General features: G+C 43.8%; 1 protein-coding gene across 5 annotated transcripts in view; it reads right to left on the minus strand.

Annotated features, from left to right (window-relative positions):
* Positions 1–22,161, minus strand: part of LOC132394462 (uncharacterized) — a 42,370-nt gene extending 20,209 nt beyond the window's left edge. For 4 of the 5 annotated variants that reach the window (XM_059970649.1, XM_059970650.1, XM_059970648.1 and 1 more), the window contains exons 1-5: positions 22,036–22,154; positions 19,412–19,496; positions 18,177–18,474; positions 17,577–17,742; positions 6,948–7,188 (exon numbers count right to left, since the gene is read on the minus strand). In XM_059970649.1, the coding sequence (XP_059826632.1) occupies positions 6,948–7,188; positions 17,577–17,742; positions 18,177–18,433 (664 nt within the window). In that variant the 5' untranslated portion in view covers positions 18,434–18,474; positions 19,412–19,496; positions 22,036–22,154. Of the gene's footprint in view, positions 1–6,947; positions 7,189–17,576; positions 17,743–18,176; positions 18,475–19,411; positions 19,497–22,035 lie in introns of all 5 variants that reach the window. The other variant, XM_059970646.1, reaches the window with a different exon arrangement.
* Between the last annotated feature and the right edge of the window lie 2,677 nt (positions 22,162–24,838).

The following is a 24,838-nucleotide window of genomic DNA, read 5'->3' on the forward strand; positions in this document are numbered from 1 at the left end:
TGAATATCCCTTGGAGTACAGTTAAGTCAATCAACAAGAAATGGAAAGAATATGGCACAGCTGTAAATCTGCCTAGAGCAGTCCACCCTCAATAACTCAGTGACCATGCAAGAAGGGACTAGTGAGAGAGGCCATAAAGAGACCTATGAAGTTACCAGCTTCAGTGGCTGAGATGGAAGAGGCTGCGCATACAACAACTGTTGCATGGGTGCTTCACCACGCACAGCTTTATGGGAGAGTGGGAAAGACAAAGCCACTGTTGAAAAAAACTCACATGAAATCTCAGCTACAGGTTGCCAGAAGGCACATGGAAGACTTTGAAGTCAGCTGGAAGAAGGTTCTATGGTCTGATGAAACCAAAATTGAGTGTTTTGGCCATCAGACTAAATGCTTTATTTGGTGGAAACCAAACACACACAATCAAAAACACACCACCCCTACTATGAGGCATGGTGGTGACTACATCATGCCATGGGAATGCTTCACTACAGCAGGACCTGGAAGCTTTGTGAAGGTAGAGGGTAAAATGCATGCAGCAAAATACAGGGGAGTCTTAGAGGAAAACCTGATGCAATCTGCAAGAGAACCACAACTTGGGAGAAGATTTGTTTTTCCAGTAAGACAATGACCCCAAGCATAAAGCCAAAGATACACAGGAATGGCTTAAAGACAACAATGTTAATGTGCTAGAGTGGCTAAATCAGAGTCCAGACCTCAATCCAGTTGAGAAATTGTGGCTGGAGTTGTTAAGGGCTGTTCACTCACAATCCCTGTACAATCTGTCAGAGCATGAGCAGCTTTGTAAAAAAGAATGAGGAAAACTTGCAGTGTCCAGATGTACAAGGCTGATAGAGACTTCTCTATCAGAGAGCGGCCAATGAGTGGGTGGAGCTTGGAGGCTTTGACAGTTGGATTGTGGAATCAAGTCAATCAAGGTTTGAATAGCTCACTCAGCACAAAGCAGTTGATTGGACAATTGAAAATTGAAAAGCTCAAACATATAAAAAGGAGGATAGCTCAAGCAGAGTGGCTGGTGAAGGAATGGAGCTTTGACTTGAGGGGCTTTGGTGAGAAGAGGTGGAGGATGAGCTTGCTCCCAGTGAGGTAAGGCCAGTTAAGTTTCTTTAATTAATTTAATTAACTTAGGAGTTGGTAATGGAGGCAGTAGATCGGGCAGTCCAGTGCTCTGATGGTAGGATGTGGGAAGTCAGGGACAGCACAATTGTCACTGATGACTACAGCTGCAAAAGGTGAATATAGCTGCAGCTCCTGTCAAACTGAGTTAGGAAACTGGAGCTGGATCTGGATGAACTTTGGATCATTTGGGAGGCAGAGGCAGTAATACATTGGAGTTTCTGGAAAATAGTCACCCCTCAAAGTCAGGAGGCAGGTAATTGGGTGACTGTCAGGAGAGGGAATAATAGACAGAAAGAGCTGAGCACACCTGTTGTTGTTATCCCAACAATAAGTATACTGCTTTGGATACTGTTGGTGGGGATGACCTACCAGGGACAAGTTGTAATGGTCATGTCTCTGGCACTGAAACTGGACCCTCAGCTCAGAAAGGAAGGAGGGAGAAGAGGAGAGCAGTAGTGATAGGAGATTTGATAGTTAGGGGTACAGATAAGAGGTTCTGTGAGAGAGAATGAGAATCCTGGATTGTCTGTTCCCTCCCTGGTACCAAGGTTGGCAATATCTTGGATTGAATTCTCAGTATTCTTAGGAGAAAGGGTGAGCAGCCAGATGTCATGGTCCATGTGGGGATCAATGACATAGATCTGAGTAGGGATTAGGTCCTGAAGAAGAAATATAGGGAATTAGGAAAGAAGTTAAAAAGCAGGACCTCAAAGGTGGTAATCTCTGAATTGCTGCCTGTGCCACGAGACAGAGAGGGTAGGAACAAGAAGTTATGGCAGATGAATGTGTGGCTTAAGTGTTGGTGCAGGGGGCAAATCTCTGGATCATTAGGATCTCTTCTGGGGGAGGTCTGACCTGTATAAAAAGGATGAGCTGCACCTGAACTGGAAAGGAACCAATATCCTGGTGGGCAAGTTTGCTAGAGCTGTTGAGGAGGGTTTAAACTAGTTTGGCGGGGGGGGTGGTGGGAATCAGAATGTGAGTGCAGAGATTAGGGTAGAAAGACAAGGGCATGATGTTATGTGTTCTGATTTGGTGAGGCAGGACAGGCAGGGAACAAAACATAAATATTGCCAGTTAGAGAGGTTGAAATGTGTCTATTTCAGCACTAGGAGTATTAGAAATAAAGGGGATGAATGTAGAGCATGGATCAGTATGTGGAACTACGATGTTGTGGCCGTTAATGAAACTTGACTGGAGGAAGGGCAGGATTGGCTGATGCAGGTATCGGGGTTTAGGTGTTTTAAAAGGAATAGGATAGGAGGCATTACTGAGGTCGAAATAGGTGAGTAGCATTACTGGTCGGGGATAGTATCACGGCTATAGAAAGGGAGGATGCTGCAGAGGGAGTGTCCACTGAGTCGGTGTGGGTGGAAGTTAGAAATAGGAAGGGATCAATCACTGTGCTGGGAGTAGTTTATAGGACCCCAAATAGCCCTTGGGACACTGAGGAGCAGATAAACAGGCAGATTTTAGAATGGTGCAAGAAATACAGGGTTGTAGTTATGAGTGATTTCAACTTCCCTCATATTGACTGGCACCTCCTGAGTGCAAGGGGGATAGATGGGGCTGAATTTGTCAGGTGTGTTCAAGAAGGATTCCTGACAGTGTGTGGACTGGCCAATGAGAAGTCATACTGGATCTAGTTCTAGGTAATGAACCTGATCAGGTGGCAGAGCTCTTGTTGGGGATGCATTTTAGTGAGAGTGACCACAACTCCCTTGGCTTCAGCATAGCTAAGGATAAAAACAAACAAAATGGGAATGTGCTTAACTGGGGGAGGGCTAACTATGAAGGGATGAGGCAGGAACTAGTGAGAGTAAATTGGAAACAGATGTTCAAGGGTGAAAGCACAACAGAAGTAATGTGGGAGAAGTTCAGGGACCACTTGTGCTGGGTTCAGGATAGTTTGTCCCACTGAGACAAAGAAAAAATGATAGGAAAAGGGAACCATAGCTGACGAAACATGCGAGGCAACTTGTCAAGAGGAAGAAGGAAGCACATCTTAGATATAAGAAGCAGAAAGCAGGAAGGGCTCATGAGAAATGTAGGGCAGCCAGAAAGGAGCTTGAGAAAGGACATAGGAGAGCTCGAAGGGGGCATGAGAAGGCCTTGGCATGTAGGATTAAGGAGAACCCCAAAGCATTCTATCCATATGTGAAGAACAGAAGGATGACAAGAATGAAAGAGGGGCAGCTAAAGGATAAAGAAGGCAACATGTGCCTGGAGGCAGAGGAGGTTGGGGAGGTCCTAAATGAATACTTTGCTTCAGTATTCACAAGTGAAAAGGATCCTGATCAGAATGAGGTCAAAATAAAACACTCCTGTGTGCTGGACAATGTGGAGATTAAGGAAGAAGTGTTGGATCATCTTAAAAACATCAAGATTGTTAAGTCCCCAGGGCCAGATGTGATATACCCCAGGTTGCTGTGGGAAGTGGGAGGAGATTGCTGGAGCAGTAGCTATGATCTTTGGCTGCAGGGGAGGTGCCAGAGGATTGGAGAATAACAAATGTAGTTCCCTTCTTTAAAAGAGGTAATGGGGAGAATCCTGACAACTATAGACTGGTGAGTCTTGCGCTGGTGGTCTACAAACTATTGGAAAGGATTCTTCAGGATAGGATCTACAAGCATTTGGAGAAGTAGTCTACTAAGGTTAGTCAACATGGCTTTGTGAAGGGAAGGTCATGCCTCACAAGCCTAATTAAGTTTTTTCGAAGACGTTAGAAAAGAAATTGATGAGGGTAGGACGGTAGATGTGGTTTTTAGCAAGGCATTTGACAAGGTCAAATGAGAGACTCATCCAGAAAGTCATGAGGCATGGGATCAGTGAAACCTTGGCTGTTTGGATAAAAATTTTGCTTACAGGAAGAAAGCAGAGGGTAGTAGTGGAAGGAAAGTATTCTCCCTGGAGGTTGGTGACTAGTGGAGTGCTGCAAGGATCTGTCCTGGGACCCTGCTCTTTGTGATTTTTTTATAAATGACCTGGATAAAGAGGCGGAAGGATGGGTGAGTAAGTTTGGAGGAGTTTTGGATGGAGCTGTAGGTTGTCGAAGGTTACAAGAGGATATAGACAGGATGCAGAGTTGGGCAGAAAAGTGACAGATGGAGTTCAATCCCGATAAGTGTGAGGTGATACATTTTGGAAGGACAAACCAGAAGGCTGAGTACAGGGTTAATGGTCGGTTACTTAAGAGTGTGGATGAACAAAGGGACCTTGGGGTTCAAATACATACATCCCTCAAGGTTGCTGCAGAGGTTGATAGGATACTTAAGAAGGCCTATGGGATGCTAGGCTTCATTAATAGGGGGCTTGAGTTCAAGAGTAGAGAGGTCATGTTGCAACTCTACAAATCTCTGATGATACTGCACTTAAGAGTATTGTGTTCAGTTCTGGTCACCTCCTTATAGGAAGGACGGGGAAGATTTGAAGAGGTGCAGAGGAGATTTACCAGGATGTTGCCTGGATTGGAAAACTAGTCTTATGAGGCAAAGTTAGCAGAGCTGGGACTTTTCTCTTTGGAGTGTAGAAGGATGAGAGGGGACTTGATAGAGGTCTACAAGATTATGAGTGGCATAGATAGGGTTTCCCGGGGCATGAATAGCATACACATATGACATATGTACAAGGTTGAGGCAGGGAAGTTTAGGGGAGATCTCAGGGGTAAGTTGTTTTTTTTTTTAAACACAAGATTGTGGGTGCCTGTAATGACTTGCCAAGGATGGTGGCAGAGGCTAAAACGTTAGGGGTATTTAAGAAAACACAAAGTACACTACAGATGCTGCAGTCAAATCAACACTTGCAAACAAGCTGGATGAACTCAGCAGGTTGGGCAGCATCCGTTGAAAGGAGCAGTCAACGTTTCGGGCTGAGACCCTTTATCAGAACTAAAGGAGGAGGGGGCAGGGGCCCTATAAAGAAGGTGGGGGGGGGGGAGGGTGGAATGTGCCAGGTGAAAAACCAAACAGGAAAGATCAAGGGGTGGGGGAGGGGAGGCAGGGAGGGGATAGGCAGGAGAGGTGAAGAAGGAATCTAAGGGGAAAGCACTATGGGTAGTAGTAGTAGAAGGCATAATCATGAGAGAGGTGATAGGCAGCTAGAAGAAGAGACAGAGTGAAAGTATTTAAGAGCCTCTTAAAATATTTAAGGTGTATTTAAGAGCCTCTTGAACAGGCACATGGATGAAAGAAAAATAGAGGATCATGGGGTAGTACATTTTTATAATGAATATTGGTCGGCACAATATTAAGGGCTAAATGGCCTGTACTGTGCTGTAGTATTCTAGCGTCTAGTGTCTCCACATAGACCCAAGGCTGTAATTGCTGCCAAAGGTGCATCTACTACTGATCTGAAAGAGGTCAATCAATTATTTTGAAAGCAATCAATTTGTGTTTTATATTTGTAAATCATTTTGATCACTTTGTAGAGATTTGTTTTCATTTTGACATGAAAGTCCTTTTCTGTTGGTTAGTGTCAAAAGAAGCAAAATTAGTCCACTGTGATTCATTGTTTTAAAACAATAAAACATGAAAACTTCCAAGATGGGGGGCCTACTTTTTGTAGGCACTGTAACTGAGAAAGTGATCGAGTAACAATGTCACTTCCTCCATCCCTGCAATGATAACAGCTGTGGTCTGATGATCAGTAAAAATTCCCGTGGTGGGGTGAGCGAGTGATATGGTGACTTATCCCAGGGTGGGGGAAGAGTGGTCTAATGAGAGATTAGTGCACAGGCCAGGGATGTAGAAGGGAATGGAATAATTTTGTGGCAGGATAGTAGTCCATCCTGGGAAAGGGGAAGGAGTGATCCACACTATTCTGGGATATGAGAAAGAGTGATCTACACTATCTTGAGAATAGGAAAGGGGTGATCCACACTATCTGTGGATATGAGAATGAGAGTTCCACACTATCCTGGAATGTGGGAAGGAGAGATCCACACTATCCTGGGAATGGGGAATGGCTAATCTACATGATTGCAAGATGTAGGAACAGGTGATCCATACTATTCTGGGAATGGGGAAGGGGTTGATCCACATTATCCCTATTGTTGCCCTGGACTATACTTATTGGAATTCAGCAGAATGAGGGAGTGGGACTTGTAGAGGCATTATGAAAGGGATAGATAAGATAGAGACAGGAAAGTTGTTTCTAGTGTTGTGAGATTAGAACTAGTGGACATGGCCTCAATATTTGAGAATAGATTTTGGATGCAGATAAGAAGAAGCTGATTTTCCCAAAGTGTAGTGAATCTATGGAATTCTCTGGCCAGAGAAGCAGTAGAGGCTACCTCATTAAATATATTTAAGACCCAGCTGGATAGATTTTTGCATAGTAGGGGAATTTAGGCAGGTCAGAATTGATCTTATTGAAAGGTGAAGCATGCTTGGCAGGCTAGATGGAACTTCTCCAGCTTCTATTTTTTGTGTTCTTATCCCAAGATGTAAGAATGGGAGATCTACACTCTGCTGGGATATCTGAAAGGGTGATCCATTCTGTCCCATGATGGAGGAGGAATGATCTCAATATTCAATTGGACAGTCGTGATCCACAATATCACCAGATAGAGAGGATTGATCACACTATGCCAGGATTGGGAAGAATGATTGATACTATTCTGGGAATTGGAAAGGGGTGAGACACACAATCCCAGAATAGAGGAAGGGATGATCCACACTATCCTAGGGTGGAGCAGGAATGATTTCACTATCCAGGAAATGGGGAAGGTGTAATCTAGTCTATCCAGGGAATGGGGAAGGGGTCAGAAGCAGCAGGTTACTCTTTGGGCAAGCAACAGCATGAACACTTACCCTTGACAGCAGCCAGTGTGGGAACCATCTTCTCCAAGTCAGTCTTCTGGACCTTGAAGCTGCCCCATTTGTCCTTGCAAGGAAGGCTGTGACCATCCTGCCGGATAAGCACTTTGCTTGCGACCTCCCTGAGCTGTTCCTTAGCACCTGCTCCGTTACTTTGCAGTGAGACCACAGAAGCCGGATTGCCATGCAGCACCTTGACAAAGCGCCTTTGGTGTGAAAGCTTCTCATTTTCTGCCTGTGTGGCATAAGTAAATTCTTTTAACATTCTTACAAAGACCACCATCTCAACAATTTTTTGTCAACCATGATATTACAGGCTGAAACTCCTAATCCAAACTGGAGCCAGTTTGGAGCCAGAAATTCCTGACCATATGAATGCTTCTGTTTTTTAAGATACAGACACCATGTAGATCACAAGAGTTCAGAGAACAGCCCATTGCAAAAGTTTCATTAGTAGCTTAATTAGCTACAGATTAGTACAGATCTTACATTTAGGTCATTGTTGGAATTAGTTAATTAGTACAGATTGGTACTGAGGATTCAAAGCAGGAGTTGCTAAATCGCAAATTGCTAGACTAGTGAGTTTCGGCCTGTATAGCACAGAAATAGGCCATTCAGCCTAACCAGTCCTCCCAGTCCTCTTCATCTCAATCCATTAATTGCTCTTTTACTTCCACCGTAGATATTCAACCTCCCTTTGAACTTATCTGTATAAATCACCTCAACTGCTCATTGTAGGAACAAATTCATAGGCAAGATGGTTCTACTGGTCACTAAGATAATGGATTGACAATCTGCTCATGTTAGACTGTTTACCAATACTGCTGCACATGATTCATTGTTAGAATCTGTCAGACATAAATTTAAGGTTTAATATTAGCTCAGCATCTACTGATTGGGGGATTGATTACAAATATGAATTGCTTTCCCAAAGATATACCAGTTGGTAGGTTAAATGGCCACTGTGAATTGGCTTGAGTGTATAGGTGAGTGGCAGAATCTGAAAGGAATTTGAGTGTGGGAAGAATAAAATAATGGGATTGATACAGGATTTGCGTAAATGTATGTTTAATGGTTTATGTAGACTCAGTGACCAAAGAGCCCACTGCATTTTTGCCTGAATAACTTCACTCTTCGCCGTACGGTGGTGTAGTGGCATCCATATCAGACTTTCAGCTGAGTGGTCCTGGGTTTGCATCCGGCCAGCTCCTTGCATGCTTTCCATCTGTGCTGGGTTGTGTCGAGCTTGCAACTCAGCTTTGTAAAAACAGACAAAAACGCTGAAGAAATGGCAAGATTGCTGCCCGATGAGCCACAAGGCACAGAAAGGAACAACAATTTCACTCCTCAAAGGCCACTGCTGGTTTAACGCCACTCTCCTTGTACCCAGCTCAATGAGCAGCAATTAATTCTCTCCATCAATTCCTCCAAATGTGTTTAATTGAACAGATAAGCTCTTGACCTACCAAATTCAAGGAAACACATGACCTACTTAGCCTCAAATCTTACCTCTTAGACAAGCGTAACTGATTCCTTATGTCTATTATTTACATTCTCCTCTGCATGGTGGTCTGCAGGAAACAAATTTCTACAGATGTATGATGGAGAGCATTCTGACTGGTTGCATAGCGTATACAGCCTACAATGTACAGGATAACAAGAGAATGTAGTGAGATATAGATTTAGCCAGGTTCACTAGGGCATAACCCTCCTCATCATCAAGGTCACCTTAAAGAAGGCAGCATCCATTACTAAGGACCTTCACCACCTAGGACATACCTTCTCATTACTACCATCAAAAGGAGATACAGGAGTTTAATGACCAACAATCAATGATTCAGAAACAGCTTCTTAATCTCCACCATTGGTTTTCTGAATAGTCATGAACCAATGAACTTTCACTATTCCTTTTGCACTCCTTGTAGTTGATGGCAATTTTACACCTATGCACTATACTGCTACTGCACAACAACTTATTTCATATGTAAGTTTGTGATATTAAATCTGATTTTGCTTCATTGCGATAGTATTGCTCCGCAAAATATAGTTTCAATTGATGGAGACATTGCCTGCACAACTCAAAAATAACAGACACAAGAAATCAGTCCCTTGCCTCAACATGTCTGGCAATACAACTATTACCCATGGATTTGTTCCTCCTTTAAAATTATTCCATCTGATTTCAGACCTTCATCCCTTTTCCTGTCACTTAACCCTAACCCTAACCCTCTAACCCTAACCTTGCAGCTCATGGTCCTGGTTGACTTATTTGTTCCTCACTGCCTAACCCACAGTACATGGTGCTCCAGTCACACAGCATTTTGATTTTAAGGTGTACTTATATTCTTTCACATCCTTCCATGCTCACAGTACTTCCTAGCTCTGCAATTAGCTCTCATGGTATTAAACTATAAAATCCCTCTAAATCTAAAAATTAATCATATTGATTTTAACTTCCTTAGTTCTAAGATCTAGAATTTCCACTTTACACCTCTTTGTCACCATACAGTATTTAAGTGGAGTGATAGAGATGTACAGTGCAGAAATAGGCCCTTCGGCCCACTGCATCAATGCCATCCTTTTTCTCTATGCACATTAATCCCATTTCCCTCATTATCACCAGATACAGCTTTGCCTTGTCCAATGTAAGCATCTTTCTTAATGTCTCTGAAACATAGGAATTCAATCTCATCTTCCAATCAGCACTGTAACATATCAACCACTCTCTGCTTTAAAAAAAAACTTATCCCTCCAAGCTTCTTTAAACTCCTAACACTCATCTTAAATGTATACCCTTAAGTTTTCTAATATCCCTACCATGGGGAAAACATACTCTAGCTACCCTGTATGTCTCAAAAGTTTACATTTCCAGCATGTCAATCGTACAACTCCATCATCTGTTTAAAATGCACGGTAACACACTCCTTGAAACTGATCTTAAACCAGCTATTGGTTGTCTGCCATTATCCCTCTTTAACTGTTCAATTTGTTTGATACCTCCCCTGCTTTAGAGGAACTACACAAATAAATTGTGTTACTGTTAGGGAAATGACCTGTAAAATGGCTCAGCTAATCAAAAGTGAGTTTGTCAAATTATAGTTCAGAGGTTGATTAATTTATTTAGAGATGGTTCCTTAAGGTCGTTGTAGCTGGGGTGGAAGTGGAGATAAGCTCCCTCTACCTATTAAGTGCTTACAAAGGTGTGCATCTCAAATAGCTGTTGACCACCAAGTCCAGTTCCTGCCCTTCACATGCGGCTTAGCTACTAAACCTGACAGAACCATTTCCACCGACAGGAGGAGGGGCAAAGGTGAATTACTGCTGCCTTAAAACTAATCACTTTGGGCAGATGGGTTTGTCGGCTGTGGTTGGCAGCTCATCTACAAGTCGGAAAACTCTGATCTCACACCTCAGTCGCCTTGCATGGTTAAGGCTTCAGAAGTAAACCCAAGGAAAAATCTCAGCAACACACACAAAATGCTAGAAGAAATCAGCAGGCTAGGCAGCATCTATGGAAAAAAGTACAGTCGACATTTCAGGCCAAAGCCCTTTGGCAGATCTGAGGCAGTCCTACACTGAGCTCAAAGTTGATTGGCAACTCCTACGATGCTGCTGATGCCAAGCTGTATCGGTCTCTGCTCAGTTGCATGGAGCGGGGTAACCTGCTACATGGGTAACAACTTGCTCTGCATATCATACTCCTCTAACTTGTATACCACATAGACAGCTGAGATGCAATATCCATGGTTGCCTGGCCAACTTAGATCCTCATCTGAGATACAGCGCAGAACAGGCCCTTCTGCCCAATGAGACTCATCACACAGCAACTCACCGAACTTTAACCTAACTGCAGGACAATTTAACTCTGCAATTTAACACAGTCTAATGGAATGAGAGAAGAATACGTACACAATGCTGGAAGAACTCAGCAGGTCAGGCAGCATCCGTGAGAAAAGAGTAGCCAACGTTTCGGGCCGAGACCCTTCATCAGGAATGGGGGAGGGGGAGAAGAGAGGGCCGAAGCCCAGTAACAGAGATAGGGGAGGGGGAAGGGCTAGAGGTGCCAGGTGGAGAACCAATCAGAGGAAGGATAAAGGGGGGGAGGGGATAAGCATGAAAGAACAGTAGAGATAAAGGAGCAGAAAGTTGAAAGGGAAGTGAGGCAGAGAGGGACCTGGGGGAGGGGGAGGGAATTACCGGAAATTGGAGAATTCAATGTTCATACCACCAGGCTGGAGGCTACCCAGACGGTAGATGAGGTGTTGCTCCTCCAACCTGAGTTTGGCCTCATCATGGCACAGTAGAGGAGGCCATGTATGGACATATCTAGATGGGAATGAGAGGCAGAGTTGAAGTGGGTGGCAACCGGGAGGTCCTGTCTATTGTGATGGACGGAGCGGAGGTGCTCGACGAAGCAGTACCCCAATCTGCGTTGGGTCTCGCCGATGTAGAGTAGGCCGCACCAGGAGCACCGGATGAAATAGACAACTCCAGCAGACTCTCAGGTGAAGTGTTGCCTCACCTGGAAGGACTGTGTGGGGCCCGGAATGGTGGTAAGGGGGGAGGTGTGGGGACAGGTATAGCATTTGCACTTACAGGGATAAGTGCCGGATGGGAGTTCTGCGGGGAGGGACGTGTGGACCAGGTAGTCGCGGAGGGAATGATCCCTGCGAAAAGCTGAGAGGGGTAGGGAGGGAAAGATGTGCTGGGTGGGGGGTCCTGTTGAAGATAAAATAGAGATGGTCCCTAAGGCAGTGTAGGCATAGTTGCCTGAATAGCCTGTTTCCATGTTGTACAACTATGAGCCACGGTGCCAGCCCTTTGATTGTGATGGCAGAATATAGTAATAATGGTAAGTCTCTTGGCAGTGTGGAGGACCAGAGGGATCTTGAGGTCCGAGTCCATAGGACACTCAAAGCAGCTGCGCAGGTTCCACGTTAAGAAGACATACGGTGTATTGCCTTCATCAATTGTGGAATTGAATTTAGAAGAATTTAGAAGTAATGTTGCAGCTCTATAGGACCCTGGTCAGACCCCACGTGGAGTACTGTGCTCAGTTTTGGTTGCCTCACTACAGGAAGGATGTGGAAGCCCTAGAAAGGGTGCAGAGGAGATTTACATAGATGTTGCCTTGATTGAGGAGCATGTCTTATGAGAATAAGTTGAGTGAACTTGGCCTTTTCTCCTTGGAGCAACGAAGGTTGAGAGGTGACTTGATAGAGGTAGGTAAGATGATGAGAGGCATTGATCGTGTGCATAGTCAGGGGCTTTTTCCTAGGGCTGAAATGGTTGCCACTAGAGGACACAGGTTTAAGTTGCTGGGGAGAAGGTATTGAGGAGATGTCAGGGGTAAGTTTTTTTTTAACTCAGAGTGGTGAGTGAGTGGAATGGGCTGCCAGCAATGGAGCAAAGGAAAATAGAGGGCTATGGGTAAACCTAGTATTTTCTAAGGTAGGGACATGTTTGGCACAACTTTGTGGACCGAAGGGCCTGTATTGTGCTGTAGGTTTTCTATGTTTCAAAGTAAAATTTATTATCAGAGTATGTACACGTCACCACACGCAACCCTGAGGTTCTTTCTTCTGCGGGAAATCTATAAAACAGTAAACATAAACAGGAGTTTACATTAGTTTACTATAGTTGTACCGTGGGGAGCATTCTGACAGGCTGCATCAATGTCTGGTCTGGAGGGGCTACTGCATAGGACCGAAAGAAGCTGCAGAAGGTTGTAAATCCAGTCAGCTCCATCTTGGGTACTAGCCTACAAAGTACCCAGGACATCTTTAGGGAGCGGTGACTCAGAAAGGCAGTGTCCATTATTGAGGACATCCAGCACCCAGGGCATGCCCTTTACTCACTGTTACCATCAGGTAGGAGGTACAGAAGCCTGAAGGCACACACTCAGCGATTCAGGAACAGCTTCTTCCCCTCTGCCATCTGATTCCTAAGTGTACATTGAATCATACAACCATAAGATATAGTGGGCAGAGGTAGTTTGCTCTGCCATTCAATCATGGGCTGACCCAATTCTTCCAGTCATCCTCACTCCCCTGCTTTCACCCCATACCCTTTGGTGCCCTGGCTAATCAAGAACCTATCTATCTCTGCCTTAAATACACCCAATGACTTGGCCTCCACAGTTGCTTAATGCAACAAATTCCGCAGATTTACCACCCTCTGACTAAAGCAATTTCTCTGCATCTCTGTTCTAAATAAACCTCCTTCAATGCAGAAGTTGTGCCCTCTTATAACCATATAACAATTACAGCACAGAAACAGGCCATCTTGGCCCTTCAAGTCCGTGCCAAACACTTGCTCTCACCTAGTCCCACCTACCTGCACTCAGCTCATAACCCCCCATTCCTCTCCTGTCTATATACCTATCCAATTTTACACTTGTCCCCTACCATGAGAAATAACTTTGCCATATCTAATCTGTTCAGGCCTTTTAAGATTCGGATTGTTTCTATGAAATCCCCTTTCATTCTCCTGAACTCCAGGGAATACAGCTCAAGAGCTGTCAGACATTCCTCAAATGGTAACCCTTTCATTCCTGGAATCAATCTTGTGAATCTCCTCTAAACCTTCTCCAATGTCTGTATATCCTTTCTAAAATAAGGAGCCCAAAACTGCAAACAATACTCCAAGTGTGGTCTCATGAGTGCTTTATAGAGCCTCAACATCATATCCCTGCTCTTGTATTATATACCTCTAGAAATGAATGGGTTCCAAGGTTGTCAAGCTGAGGAATGGTAGTGGGGACAAGCTCCCACTATCTAAAAGTGATCCTCATGGCATGCGCCTCAAAAAGCTTCTGACAACCAAGTCCAACTCCTGGCCTTCTTGTGTGCCTTAGCCAATAAGCCCAGTGGAACTGTTTCTACAGAAAGGAGAAGGGGCAAAGGTGGGTCCTGGTTGCTTAAAACCAGTGCTTCGGGTAGATGGAGCTTGTCAGCCTGGGAAGACAGTCCATCTAAGGGAGGGAAAGTTCTGATTTCAAACTTCCGCTGCCTTGCAGCCATACCCACTCGTGGGAAAGGCTTTGGGAGTAAACCCTGAGGAGAAATCTGGAGCTGGAGTCCCTAAAGCAGTCCGACATTGCCTTCAACCTTGTTCTGACAACTCCAGTGACGACACTCGTGCCAAGCTGTATTCACCCTTGCCCTTCCCTTGGACAACATTGGTAGTGTGAGAGGGGAGACGTTGCATGGGCAACTGCTGATCTTTTATACAACCTTGCCCAGGCCTGCACCCTGCAGAGGACAGATTGCAAGACTTTCCAGGCATAGATCCATGGTCTCACAAGATTAACGGATGCCACCTATCAGAAATGAATGCCAACATTGCATTTGCCTTCTTCACAACCGCCTCAATCTGGAGATTAACCTTTAGGGTATCTTGCATGAGGATTCCCAAGTCCCTTTGCATTTCTGCATTTTGAATTTTCTCCCTGTCTGTTTATTTCTTCCACCAAAGTGCATGACCATACATTTTCCAACATTTTATTTCATTTGCCACTTCTTTACTCATTCTTCTAAGCTTTCTAAGTCTCTCTGTAGGCTCTGTTTCCTCAACACTACCTGCTTCTCCACCTATCTTTGTATCATCGGCAAATTTAGCCACAAATCCATTAATACCATAGTTCAAATAATTGACAAACATTGTAAAAAGCAGCGGTCCCAACACCAAACCCTGTGGAACTCCAATGGTAACCAGCAGCCAGCCAGAATAGGATCCCTTTATTCCCACTCTGTTTTCTGTCGACCAGCCAATTCTCCGCCCATGCTGGTAACTTCCCTGAAATCCCAATGGCTCTTATCTTGCTAAGCAGCTTCATATGCGGCACCTTGTCAAAGGCCTTCTGAAAATCCAAGTACACCATGTCTATTGCGTCTCCTTTGTCTACCCTGCTTGTAATTTCCTCTGTTACGTACTCATGACACATGACAGTGGTGCCCTTGTCACGTGACTGGGGTTGAAGCTGTACTGAACTTGAGGTAATGGTCTTGTGATGGTGGAATGACGTCATTTTCCCACCAGTAGAGATCATGTGACGGGTTTTTTTTTACAGGTTATAAAAGGTAGACCCCACCCTGTGAGGAGGGACAGTTCGTGGCTGGATTTGCCAAGTTGACTTCAGGCCACTGCGTGTTTTAAGTGATGACGCAGTGTAACTTAAGGATGAGGTTTTTATTTAATGCCTAAAGTTTAAAAGGTCATTGCCAGCAGGTTCTTTACAATTCTGCTAGTTCGAGACAGTGGAGAGTGAAGATTGGAAGTTCAGAAGTTAAAGATCGAGGAGAATTGCTTTCTATGGTGAAACGGGGGCGACCTTTGTTTGATCCTTATTTGGAAGGATTTTGTTGACTATCTTCGTGTTAATCCCTGGGTTTACCAGAAAGGATTGAAGGTAGTGGAGAATGAAAGGTCAGTGCCTTTAAGCCGTTTCGTTTCGTAAATTCTTCGTGGGAAGTTCGACGTCGGGGATCGGAGCAAGCGACGTGAAAGAGAACCTTTTAAATGGACTGTGAGCATATCGAACTTTTGGCAATACCACTTTAAAGAACTGTATTGGCAATAAGACTTTAAAGAACTGTTTTTGCAATATTGCTTTAAGAATTGTTTGGGCTGCCGCTCAGCAGCTGTTTCCGGTTACGTTAGTGTTTACTTTTGGGGGGTTTGTTTTCTGTGTTTAATAAACGTGTTGTTTGTTATAAGAAACCCTTGCCGAACTCATATTTATTGTTGCCTGAATACGTAACACCTCAAAAAAATTGCAGTAGGTTTGTCAGGCAGGATCTCCCTTTCAGGAAACCATGCTGGCTTTGGCCTGCTTTGTCATGTGTACTCTGTATTCTCATCCCTAACAATCAATTCCAACAACTTCCCAACCACTGATGTCAGGCTAACAAGTCTATAGTTTCCTTTCTGCTAACCCCAGCCGCCTTAAATAGCGGAATCTTTGGACACTACCTCACTTTATTTTTAGTATACAGTATTTCTGTTTTTGCATATTTTAAATCTATAGAATATATGTAATTGATTTACTTGTTTATTTACTATTTTTTATTTATTATTTTTTCTCTCTGCTAGATTATGTAATGCATTGAACTGCTGAAGCTAAGTTAACAAATTTCACGTCACATATGGTGATAATAAACCTGATTCTGATCAATGTACATCAAACTGTACAAAAGCAAATAGAAATAAATAGCAGCAAATAATGAGAGCATGAAATAACAGGATAAAGAGTCCTCAATGTGAGATCATCAGTTGTGGGAGCACCAGAACAGCAATGAGTGTAGTTATCCCCTTTTGTTCAAGACTCTGATGGCTGAGGGGTGGTAACTATTGAGACGTGGTGCAAATCAGCCATGGGGATTACTGTTACATAACTGTTTTTTGTTCCCGTCAGTATTTACACAAGTCCCTTATTTGACCACCCTTTCATCAACCCTAATTATATGAACATTTTTTCTTTGTGGTCTGTGTTCTCTGCCAGCTGACCCTTCTACCTTTGGATATAACTCTGCTCTCTTTATTTTACTGAGTCACTGCCTGATCTTCCCCTTGTGCTCCAATTCCTGCCACCTCCCAAAGGCATGCTGGTTAATGTGTTACTTGACCACTACAAATTGGGTGGAAGGTAGGAAAATCAGGAGGGGATTGAAGATATGAGGAAGAGTACATGGTTGTAATATAAGTGGGGGGAAGGGGGTTGAGATGATTACTTGGAGAACTGGCAGACTTAATGAGCTGAATGGCCTTCTGCTATGTTGTAATAAAATATAATTTCATTTGAAACCTTCCCTGCACTAAAAATAGTCCAACCTTGTGCTGTTTCTACATCTAAATGAAATCCCCAGTTAAATGATCTTGAGCCTTTTCCTCAGTTCTAATTGAATGCAATAACAAAAGCTACTTTTTGTGAGTAATTTACACCATTTTACTATTTATTTGCCATTTATATGCAACTTTGCTTTAAATTCTAGATGGGTATAGCATCACAGGAATCATATGCCCTTTACAGGCAGGATACTGCTGAACTTGGCATATTCCATGTCACTGTCACCATGAAAACAAGTCACTTTACTTCAGTGTTATTCTTGGCTTTGCATATCTTTTGACCCATTAAAATTCCTTTCCAGCATATTCTTAAGCTTCAGGGGCTCGACTCAAAACGTTGACTGTTCATTCCCCTCCATAGATGCTGGCTGGCTTGCTGAGTTCCTCCAGAATTTTGTGTGATTGCTCCAGCATCTGCATAATCTCCTGTGTTCAGGACTGTGAGCTCTCTTTGCTGTTGAAGGCCACATTTATAGCTAGTAATGCAGCTTTACACCCTGCATTTCTCAGTGTATCAATCTTGATTTTGTAATCAGACCTTTTATTGATAAAGTCAAGATTCCACATTAAAAAGCTTACTCTAGATGTATGTGTATTCAGATTTACATGTATTCAGGATCAGATCCCTGCATCCTGACACAAAGTTCTTATAAGCTCATTTAAAATAATAAGGCTGATATATTTAACACTCCAGCAGCCAGGGGCGCATACAAAAAAATATACAGAACTCAGCGCTAAAGAGGAGAGGTGGGACAACATAAACAAGTAGAGACTTACCCGATAATCTGAAGCTGTGGCAGTTCCACCTGGCTGGTATCTGTGCGCAGCTTTTACTTGCTGCACTGTGTGGTTATGTGATTCATTCATCTCCTTCACAACAAACTTATCTCCATCTGGAGAGAGGCGGACTTTAATAACGCAGGGGCACTTCATCTTATTGGTTCTGAAATAGAGAGTGGGCAGCAGTGTATGAATCAGCTAGGGAAGGCCAAAGGCCAGTGGTTGATCTTCCTTCCAAATCAAAACAGAATCCAAGGGAAATAGCGTAAGACTGTAAAAGGATCCAAGTTTGCTAAACAGCTGGTGTAACTGAAGATAAACTCCTTCCTCTGAAGCCACCAACTTTCACTGGGTCCTAGGACTCCAGTGCCAACACCCAATAAACTGCACGTCACATGTATGTGTTTATGAGCATGCTAAGTTTAGAAGCAGAAGGAGAGACAGGCAGATGGGGAAAGTGGCAAAGGAGATGGAGGGGAGAGGGGGAAGGGACTCTGGAGAGAGACAGGAGAAGTGGAAGAAGATATGGAGAGAAGGAAAGGAGGAGAGATGCACAGACTACTGTGCTGGGGATAGCCATTGCATGGATTCACTTACCTCTGGTTTGCCCGCTTCCCAGAACCTTTGGTCTTGAACAACTTGCCCCCGTGAATGCAAGCATAGTCGATCTCAGCAAACTTCAGCGCATCATTCATTGGGCGTTTGGGTGCCCTACGCCTCTGTGCCTCGATGGTCCGTGAGTGCCTGGTCCACAGCTGCACTGCATATTCCCTCTGGTAGCGCCGATACTCCCGGTGCAGCTCGCTGTAGCTTGAGAATTCAGCGCCCACTCGAAAACCCACCACCTGAGACATGGCTGCTTGTTCTTCAGGAGCAGTTGGCAAGCCGCTCCCAACTGCAGAACGGGAAGTGAGGGTAAACCACAGGTAACAGGAGGTTAGGCGAAATGGAAATTTTCAGAAAATTGTAAATATTAGGGCAGCAGCAAACTATATAAAGGGGCCATGTAAATTACACTCAGTGGAAGGGGACAGAGCAAGTTACCCATGGGAACCACAGTGAGTTACACAAGTCTCATTCTCCCATCTTCAGGACACTCAGTCCAATGAGTCTTCATGACCCGCCCTCTCTAGATCTTTGACACCCTAGAGTAATACAGCTCGTAAGCAAGCTTTTCAGCCCAACTTGTCCATGCTGAACACAACATCCTCCAAGCTAGTCCCAGTTATCCACATTTGGCCCATATATCACCAAGCCCTTCCCCTCCATGTGTATATCTAAATGCCTCTTAAATGTTGCATTGTACCCACCACAATCACTTCTCCTGGCAGCTCAGAACAGGTACTCACTACCCCCTGTGTAAAGTAGTTACATCTCAAATCTCCTTTAAATCTCTTTCTGTCTTCACTTGCACCTGTGCCCTCTACAGTTGGACTCTCCAGCCCTGGGGGAAAGACTATGACCATCCACTTTATCCATTCCGTTCATGAGTTTATCAACCTGTGAGGTCACTTCTCTTTCTCCTATACTCCAAGGAATAAAGATACAGCATGGCCAGGCTCTATCTATAACTTTGACTCTCTAGTCCAGGCAGCATCTGTGTAACTATCTCATCCACCCTCACCAGCATGACCATACCTTTCCTATAAAAGTGCGTATACTGGCAATAGTTCTTCCTCTGATTCCTGCTCACTGAGAACAAGAAAGGTCATTGCCTTGAAAACCTGGCCTCACATGCTGACCATTTCCAGAATTATGGATATTAATTCATGAGTTCCAGTGGTCTCGATTGCCCCGGCTTACACAGGGAAAAGGAGAATAATTCAAGTTACCTTAAAACAGCATCAGCCACCGGCAGATATCAACGCTGAAGCAGTCAATCCAGCTTGAGCAGTTGTAAGGATTTCTCAAGAGCTGCTAACACCAAGGTTGATCAAAAGTGTCATTAATACATAAAAACAGTGGTAGAGATACAAAATTACATCCATTTACCTATCATGCATGAAATATGCATGGAAAAAGTTAGCAGGTCAGGGAGCATCTGCAGAAAGGGGAAAAAAGGACTTCAACTTAAACATTAACAGTTTCCCTCCATGGATACTGCCTGGCTTGCACAGTTTCCATTTTTATTTCAGATTTCCAGCATCTGCCATTCTCTTTTATTTTCACCTAATATGCCTGGAATATGGAAAACAATGCCATGCTTTTAGGTGTTATGTGTTTAATTTCAACAAAATTGTAAACATAGTTATAAATCATACAAATTGGACAAGACTATTATTTTCATTCAGGATTATCCTTGTATCTGACACGCTTAAGCACAAGATGCTAGCCATAACGTGCTTTCTCTCACTAAAGGGGGTGCCAGGAATAGGTTTTCACAGGGGCTGTAACACCTGTAATATTGAAGAGATTAGTTTGGAGTCTCAAATAATCACTGGTAACACACTCAGAGCACTTTTAAGGTCAATATTTTTGTCCAGATAATTTTGCAGCCCATCCACAACCTTTAACAACCCAACCTCCCCACTGATGGGCCAATGCAACAGCCCCTATTCCCCAACCCTCCAACCAGAATTTAGTGATTTTCAGTCTTAGCTTCCAAGATGCTTTCTGACCCTAGCAATTGCCATCTACCCAGTCCAACATTCACAGACCCAACAACCAATACTAGCTCCAGATCCCAGAGTAGTAATCCTACCAAGATGACTGATTCTGCAATTAGCCCAACTAGTAATCCTATCCATATCCAATAATTTAACCACAAAACCAGCCAGTTTACCACATCATCAACACTCTATCTGTTCTCCAACTTCTGATCCTACCATCTCTCTTAACTACCCATCCATTGTATTACCAATCTTATCTCTTAACTACCCACTTCCATTTCCCAATCCTACACCAGCTACTAACAGCAATATAATTCCAGAGTTCTAATCCTAACCCATGAAAATGTGAGGAGTCAAAGACCAGGTTGCAAACAAGGGAAGCAGCAAACTCCAATTAACTAGTGGAGGGGACAACCCCAAAGACAACAAGAGATAACAAAGGAGGGGAATACATGGACTCCAATTGAGGCAAAAATTAGTGGGAAGCAAGAGGATACTGGGAACAAGGCTCTGAAAAATGCAGCACATTCGGAAATCCACTGGACTCAAGGGGGAAGACTAAACCATCAGGAGATCTACAATATACAGGGGTAAACCACCGAGATACAGGAGCTGAGAGGACATGGGTGAGATGTGGATAAATTCCTGGAAACCAGGAAAGTCCTGGGATTTGAAGTCAGAGGGAGGGGGGTGGAATTCCCAGGGCTGGGTTGTGGTAGGACCTGTGTTTCAATGATAGTCACCCATGTGCCAGTAAATAATAATTCCCAAGGACTTGAATCTGAGTGCAATTCCAGTGTTCAGGAATGGAGCTACCAATCACAGAAATTAGGGACAGTGTAATCACCAAGTTTGGGAATTGGGATAATCCTCAAGTTTACGTGGGATGGTAATTCCAGGATTTTGAATGATTGCCATTTATGTACTGGAATAGGCTACTTCCCTGGGTTTGGTGACAGACTGTAACCTACAGGATTGGGAGTTACAGAAGAAATCCAGACATTTAGGTGTGAGGTGAAATCTATAGTCTCAAGGATGAAATCCAATCCTTGATTAAATTTCAAACCCAGGGATGGGAGTTAGGGTTTGTAATCTGGGAGAATACACAGGGTCAGAGATGGGGTCAATTCCTTGCATTTGGGGAGAGAATAGTTCTGGGATGGAGAATGGGATTATGGCAATCCCTAGTATCAGAGTAGGGTTGATCTGGGAAGGGGTGCTAGATAGTTCTTGTGATCAGAGTGAAAAATTGCTATGTGCATGGTAGAGTGGTGGTTTGGGCGGGGGGGGGGGGGGGTTATCTTGTATTCCGAAGGATAAGGTTCAGGAGATTGAAGGGAATCCTTAGGCACGCAATAGGGTCCAATATTTGGGTTTGGGGAGATTATTCCTGAGATCCGGGGCAGGTGTGGTTGCGATTACGTCTGGGATCAGGGATGGGATGGGTTTGAGGAGTTTAGTACTTAATTCATGGGATCATAAATAAATTCTGTCGTATATGTGGGGGGGGGGGGGGGGGGAAGACAGCTTGCGATCCACGAGGAATCCTCGGGACAGGGGGATAGGAATGGAATTCCTGATTGTGCCTGGCGTTAATAGTAACCTGTGTGTGGGTGGAAGATAATTCCTACGGCTTGGATGCAGTTGCAATATTAGGATTGAGAGATCGGGGGCAGCGATCCCAGACATTTTGGGAAATAGTGGAAATTCCCGCTATTTTACAGGGTGTCTGACCCGCAGCCGCGGCCCCGGCGCTTTGTCTCGGTTCCGGGCCTAGGTTGCCGGCTGTCCTGCCGGCGGATCGGCACTGTCCTCGATACCCGAGACGCCTACTGTTCATCTCTTACCAAACACCCCTCTCTCTCCTCCCGCCATCCGAGTTTGAGCACTGGGAGACGGCACCACGGCCTCCGTATCCAGCAACAGCCCGATCCCGTCCACATCCGCCGGCGCCGGCGCAGCCGGCCGTTATGCACATGCGCACTGATATCACAACCGTTCAAGCTAGGCTGCTAGGTGGCTTTAGGTTTCGCCAACACTTGTGGGAAATTCAACCGCCATTACTGTTCTATCTCCGCGGCGGGTTTTTTTAAAAATTGATATTAACGCTAAATTATGCACTCTGACTTCGAGACTAAACTGTATATATTTCTAATAGAGCTGTAAATGCGGACAGAGCACGGCGGTGAGGTATTAAGGAGAACACAGAAAGGTTTTGGGTTTGATAAAGTGGAAATCAAGATGTGCACGAGAGCAAAGTTTGACGGAGTGCTGAAATTTGAGGACTAAACGCTTGAAGGACTTAGCATAAATGGGGAAAGTAATCATTATTTCAGAACCACTGTTTAGCGAGTGTAGGTAGGATGTATAACTGCAAAGTTTTCTGGTGTTATATTTGATTCAAACTGTAAAGTAATACATACGAAATGCTGGGGGAACAGGACAGGCTGCATCTACTGAAAAGAATTAACAGTCAACCATCAGGACTGGAAAGGAAGGGCAGAAGTCAGAATAAAAAGGTGGGGTGAAGTCAGAAAGATGTACAAGGTGGCAGGTGATAGATGAAACTGGGAGAGGCAGAGGGTGAAGTAAAGAGCCGGGAAGTTGATTGGTCAAAGGGCTGGAGAAGTGGGAATCTGATAGGCTGATAATCTGAATCAGAAGAGCACGGAAGAAAGGGAAAGAGCACAAGAGGGGGGTTACTTCCATGACTCTTTACAATACATAGAGTGGATAAAATCTTGCAACAACTTTCAAAAAAGAAGTCTAACTGTGGAATCAATCTGATAGTACAAGAATATATAAACCTGCATTTTAGAAAAGAGCTTGTAATATTTATTGATGGATCAAAAGACCCTCCTAGCTCCGGCCACACGGGTATTGTGGTCTACATTCCTCATTGCAAAACTAGTGTCAGGTAATGAACATCAAACCATTTATCAGTGTATACAACAGAATTAATGGCAATATTGACTGCATTATCGTGGATAGAAGAAAATAATGTCAAAAAGGCTGTAATCTGTTCAGACAATTTGTCTGCATTAACCTCTATCAGATCAAGAAAATCAGAAAGTAGACAGGATATCTTATTGGAGGTTCTATTCAGGTTATATACATTGACCAAAAATGGGGTAGAAGTAAGCTTTCTTTGCATTCCGGCTCATTGTGGTGTGGAGGGTAATGAAAAAGTGGACATTATAACTAAACAATCACTCAAATCGTCTATAATAGAGGTCCAGTTCCCTCTAAGAAAAGCGGAAGGTGCATTATAAAAACACGTATTGAGGAGACAGGGCAAAAGCACTGGGATGAGAGTGAAACAGGGAGACAACTGTACAAAATACAAAGGCAAGTCAGATACAAAAGAATATTAAGTGGACATAGAAAGATAGAAGTGATCATCAGTCACTTAAGAATTGGCTACACGTCTTAATTACACATTACATAAAACAGGGAAACATTCAACTGGGTTGTGTGAATACTCTAATCAACCAGAAACAGTTGAAAATGTAGTGATAAATTGTAAGAAGTATCAAAGAGAAAGAGTGAAGATGATAGGAGCGTTTCTGATAAACAAAAAAAAATCTTCTGTGGGTGTAGAAGACATTTGAAGTGGGATTTCAAGAGAAACACAGACCTGTATCATGGAGCATCTGAAAGACTCTGGTTTATTATATAGAATTTAGGAAATGAAATTCTTTTCCTTCCACTTGTTTATCAAATGATCCACACTCCAGACTAGTAGGTGGCAGTAATGCACCTTGAAGCTGGTTTGCCAACTGCCATAGAACAGAAGAAGAAGAAAAAGGTGGTGATGGGCAAATAAGAAGAGAAGGTGTGAAAGGGAAACCAGAGTAGAGAACGGTGAAGGAGTTGAAGGGAAGTAATGACCAGAATATGAGAAATTAAAGTTCATGCCATCAAGTTAGAGTCTACCAGACAGAATATAAGGTCTTGCTCCTCCAAACTGAGTGTGGCCTTATTGTGGCAGTAGAAACCTATCCTAGTTTCACCTATCACCTGCCAGCTTGTTCTTGTACAATGTAGTACATGGCATTCTTTATATTCACAATACTGACCTGTATCCATTCATATTCATATTTGTAACATCAGCAGGTCAATATATTCCATGTACAAAGCACTGATGCCACTCATGTGACCTCTGAGCAACATACCCCTCCTCATTGTAACATAGCACTTGACCTCTAAAGTCTGATGACAGCAGGACCTTTGGCTGCAATCCCTCCTTATAAGACCATAAAACATAGGAGCAGAATTAGGCCATTCAGCCCATCGAGTCTGCTCCATTGTTTCATCATTGCTGAACCCGAATGTCCTTCAACCCCCGACACCTGCTCTCTCACCATAACCCTTGATGTCCCAAATAATCAGGAATCTATCAACTTCTGCTTTAAATATACCCATGGACTTGGTCTCCACCACAGTCTGTGGCAGATCATTCCACAAATTCACCACTCTCTGACTAAAAATGTACTCCTCACTTCTGTTCTAAGGGGTCACCCCTCAATTTTGAGGCTGTGTTCTCTAGTTCTGGTAACCCTGACAATAGGAAACATCCTGTCCACATCCACCTTATCTAGTCCTTTCACCATTCGGTAGATTTCAATGAGATCCCCACATATTATTCTA

Source organism: Hypanus sabinus, chromosome 5, assembly GCF_030144855.1.
Source record: "Hypanus sabinus isolate sHypSab1 chromosome 5, sHypSab1.hap1, whole genome shotgun sequence".
NCBI classification, from domain to species: domain Eukaryota; kingdom Metazoa; phylum Chordata; class Chondrichthyes; order Myliobatiformes; family Dasyatidae; genus Hypanus; species Hypanus sabinus.